The 4997-nt window shown below is 34.3% G+C and overlaps 1 protein-coding gene across 1 annotated transcript; it reads left to right on the top strand.

The window, feature by feature from the left end:
- The first annotated feature begins 372 nt into the window (after nucleotides 1–372).
- LOC133798661 (uncharacterized) lies at nucleotides 373–3634 on the top strand. Its single transcript, XM_062237093.1, has 3 exons — nucleotides 373–1000; nucleotides 1114–1461; nucleotides 2695–3634. The coding sequence occupies exons 1-3, from the start codon at nucleotides 650–652 to the stop codon at nucleotides 3220–3222; spliced, it is 1227 nt and encodes a 408-aa protein (XP_062093077.1). The 5' UTR covers nucleotides 373–649; the 3' UTR covers nucleotides 3223–3634.
- The last annotated feature ends 1363 nt before the right edge of the window (nucleotides 3635–4997 follow it).

Here is a 4997-nt window from a genome sequence, read left to right as displayed (position 1 = left end):
CAAGAAACAACAACAAATCAAATAGTTAAATTTTTTTTTAGAAAAATATTATCAATTATTAATTAGTTATTAGAATAAGATCAAAAAACTGGACTACCAAATAGGCAGATATATATGTGAATGTGATATTGAGAAGAAGGAAAGAAAAAGGTCGTCAAAAACATATGGGGCCTCACACTTGGGAATAGTTGAAAGGAGAATAAAATATTGAATAAAATGACAAGAGAGTCCAAAAGAAGAAGAATAAAGTAAATAGACAGCCCAACATGCGAGTGTGTATTGTATAGTACTGCGTTGATCTATAATAATTATAATGCACCATTATCTGCCGTTGGGACAGATAAGCTGTCTCTTTTGTCTCTTCCCACTTGGAAGTTTTTTTTTCTTTTCCCTAATAACCCTCACTTCTCTTCACTTCATAAACTCTCTCTCTCTCTCTCATATCTCTACTCTCTCTTTTCATTATTTGCTCAAACCTCGTGATAAGAATCATCATCATCTTCATCTCTCTGCTGGGGTAACCTTTTATTAATTGCTCCATCTCTCTTCGATCATTAATACATTAATATTTGTATCTTTAATTATTAGTCTAGTTTGTTATATATCTCATTATTCTTATTATTAATTAATACACATATATAAATTAATAATGGGCTCCAAACCACGAAAAAAGCAATTATGGGGGACACAATTAGTACCATTGACACCACTGATGGAAGGTCCTGACCCAGAAATGCAAGAAGAAGGGAGCAAGAAGGAGAGTTCTTGGGAAGTTATTCGAGAATGGTTTCGAGCTCAAAAGGGTTATAATAATAACCAAGCAACAGGAAGCAATAGCAATAGTAGTGTTCCATCATCGTACGCTTGTAATAATAACATCCCAGCCAAGAGACAAGATCTAAGGTTGTTGCTTGGCGTTTTAGGTTGTCCTCTTGCTCCAATACCCCAAGTCAATGACCCCAATATTGATCACCTCCTACATCTTAAAGGCATTCCATTTGTAAGTTTTCATTTACATTTGTTGTTTTTTGTTTGTTTTGTTTTGTTGTTAAAGGAAAATATAGAAATTCAAGTAAATATATATACATATATAATTTTGGAAATTTGATGCAGGAGACTTCGATTGCGCACTATATTATACAACAGTATTTGGCAGCAACGGGGTGTTTGAAACAACAAAAGTGTAACAAGAACATGTACGTAAGTGGTAGTGTGAAAATGATATGTTGCGAAACGGAGGTTTCGACTGGGAAAAACGTCAAGAGTTTAGGGACTCGGAGTGGTGAAACTGGGTGTTTTGTTCTTTGGCAAATGGTCCCTGGAATGTGGTCCTTGGAATTGGTCGTTGGAGGGAATAAGGTCGTGGCCGGCAGTGACGGCAAGACTGTTTGGAGGCACACACCTTGGCTTGGTGCTCATGCAGCCAAAGGCCCCCAGCGCCCTCTTCGCCGCATCATACAGGTACACCTACCTACATACTTACGTTTACGTACGGACTACTTGTGCTATATTATTTCATCATACGGAATTCTTTGTTTCAAAAATATAATTTTATTTTTTAGATTAATAAAGTGAAGTGGATACATGAATTAATTTGTGGTTTTTTTTCAGCTTTTTAATTATTAATTATTAATTATGAGAGAGAGAGAGTAAAGGAAAGTGGATATTTTTCAATATTCAAAAATTGCTTTACCAAACGATGATGATAGTGATACAAGAGCAAAATCACAAATCATATATCACAATCCCAATAAATGCTACTATATGACTGACAAGGATAGAGAAACTGTCTCATGCTTTACCCTACAGGGGCTTTCCCTTCTTTAGAACACTACTTCAATTAATAAGTTGAAAGACCCGGTTTTACTTAACTATGGTAGATATCAACCACTTGATGATCAAACCTTTTTACGTCATCTTTACGTAATGATAAACATTATGTGTACCTATAAATCATATCCACACATTCTTATTTAGGGTTGTATTTATTTATTTATTTTTGAAAGAAATACTTGTACATAATTCTGATTTTCGATGACATATATTCGTAGACCTCGGGATTATAACTCAATACTGTCCCAAAGTGTCTCGATATATTATCTCTTCGCTTTCACTTTTTCTTTTCTCCACTTTAGTGACTATAGTGTCGGATCTGCGATATATTACATTATTTTGATCTCCTTTTCTTGTCTTTTTCCTTTTCTTTCATTTTATTTAAATACCAAGCTATTTCCTTGTTTATCATACGTCTTCGACTTCATCCGTCTTTTTACCCCTTATAAATCAACACTTTAGTAGAATTTGTTGACCTTGTTTTAAGTTGCCAAGATTCCGTGATTAATTCTACCTAATTAATTGGAATTTATTCGTAAGATAAAAAAAAAAAATATCATGGGCAAGTTAATCTAAAATTAGATGATCTAATTTTGATTACAGTAGCCACTCCGACATTATTCACTAGTAGTCCCTGAGTTCTTGAGGTCATGTAAAAAATGTACACCAATTATTTGTTATTATTATTATAGTTATTAAACTATGGTTACGATACATAACTAGCTAGGCTGAATTTGGGACCAAAAATTGATGTGACAAAAAAAAAGTGCTGATAAAATTAGGCTTATTACATATAAGTAGAAAAAAATCTATAAATATATATACAACTCATATTCACGTATGTCTAAAATGTTTTTGCAGGGCCTAGACCCAAAGAGCACAGCAAGCTTATTCGCTAACGCACAATGCCTTGGGGAGAAACGAATCGGAGACAACGACTGCTTCGTCTTGAAAGTCTCGGCAGATCGTGCGGCGGTGATGGAACGAAGCGAGGGCCACGCAGAGGTGATAAGGCACGCATTGTACGGATACTTCTGCCAAAAGAGTGGGCTCCTCGTGTACTTAGAGGACTCCCACCTTACTAGGGTTGAGTCTCCTGATCAGAACGATGTATTAGCAGCAGCAGCAGAAGATGTTTATTGGGAGACCACCATTGGGAGCAGCATTGCTGACTACAGAGACGTCGACGGTGTTCTCATCGCCCACCAAGGCCGCTCCATCGCCACCATCTTCCGCTGTAAAGAACTGTCCATGCAGTACACAAGGACCAGAATGGAAGAGCTTTGGAGCATTGATGATGTTGTCTTCAACGTCCCGGGACTCTCTGTCGACTCCTTCCTTCCTCCGGCCGACATACTCGACGGAGGCTCCACCACCACCTTACATTGACAAAATGATTGACCATCATCATCATTATCATAACTAAGTTGATCTCCATCAAGACACTACATATGATGAAGATGATGATAACTCCCAAGTTTTTTTAGATATGTACGTATTTAATTAGGGGTACGTATATGGTGTTTTAGATTGTGTTTACTAATTAGCTAGTTACTTACAAAAACAAAAAAATGAAGAAAAGAAATATGTATTTAAAATTGGGTGGGATAATGTGTTAATTTGGTGTATTATTTCAATTTGGGTTGGTGGGTTAATCTTGTCTTATTTTATTTTCTTCAAAACTAAGTGTTAATATGGTGGGTTTGGTTTTAGTTAGCTAATTATTGTGCTGAAAATATGGCAATCAAATTCATATGGATGGGGATATGGAATAATAAATGTTGTTTCGTTATTATTATTATTGTTTGGAAGGGTGTTGTTTAGTTAGCTTGTTTGTTTAAATTTGTTTTTTATATTTTGCTAACAGATTTATTTTGTTACATGTTACCTAATTTACTAAATCGTTTTTTTTATTAATCCATCAAATTAAATGTAAATAATTCTATATACTCATAGATACGAAATTGATTGAGAGTGAGAGAAAATGTTTTGGTCGTAATAAAATCCAGCTCAATTAATACATGCGCATGTGTTTCCTTTAGTCAAAAGAAGGGATGAAATCTCCTATAGTGATGAAAAAATAATAACGCAAATAATATAAATATGATAAGAACACCAGCAACAATACACACACAAACACCTTCATCACAGAAAGAACAAACAAAGAATAAAAAAAGAAGAACACAGATTTTTCAAGGTTCAATCACTGTACAACAAAGTACATCAATACTGAGGACAGCAATAGAGAGGATAAAAAGTTCCTCGCTATTTCTTCTCTTTTAGCGAGAATTTTGAAATTTCCTCGCTAATAAATTATTGGTCCTTAATGTCTTTTAAAGTTCAACAATTTATTTCATTAATATTTAGAGAGGATATATAATCCTCGATAAAAGTGAAGCGCCAACATTTGGTAACTATTTGAAATTTTCATGAAATGTTAACCTAAAGTGAAACACTGTGTTTGTACTTTAGCAAGAACATTTTGTATTAGCGAGGAAAAAATCATCTCTAATGGGTATATACTATCAATTTTTTCCCCTCGGCATTTCGTTGCTCCCTTGTTGCATAATGTTTTCTCTTTGAACTCTCCCTCTCTGTTCATCTGCTTCTCTTGTAAACGGTAAATCTCTCTATTATCCCTCTTTAGCTCACTCTCACTCTCTCTCTCTATCTCTATCTCACTATCCTTGTGGTTATTTTCCCTAAAAGATTCTGGTGTATTTAAGCTCTTGGGAGGTGGTCTTTGGCGGTGCTCTTAATCGTCCTAACCAGCTGTCGATGGTCGCTTCTCTTCATTCTCCGTTTCTCTTGAAAATAAAGATGAATTTGGGAGACAACTTATTTAAGACTTTTTATTAAATGTGAGAGATAATATTATGATGGAAGAAGCTTTTTATTGTAATACTTAACTTGTATTTTTTTGGCTTGATACAAAATGATGGGGCTACATCTTTATTTATAAGACTCTATGAACATTTCTAGAAATAGAATTGAATTATTAGCTAGTACATTATTCTAGATAATTCTCATCTACTAACTAAGAAATAAGAGTTTTAAAATACTAAAGACTCAACAATCTCTAGTAAATACATGAACATTATTCTAGAAACTCTAGTAAGTACATGGAAACTCTAGAAATTTTTAATTCATGAAAATTCTAGAAA

The sequence above is a fragment of the Humulus lupulus genome, chromosome 8 (assembly GCF_963169125.1).
Source record: "Humulus lupulus chromosome 8, drHumLupu1.1, whole genome shotgun sequence".
NCBI lineage: Eukaryota > Viridiplantae > Streptophyta > Magnoliopsida > Rosales > Cannabaceae > Humulus > Humulus lupulus.
This window is presented reverse-complemented; position numbering and strand designations above follow the sequence as displayed.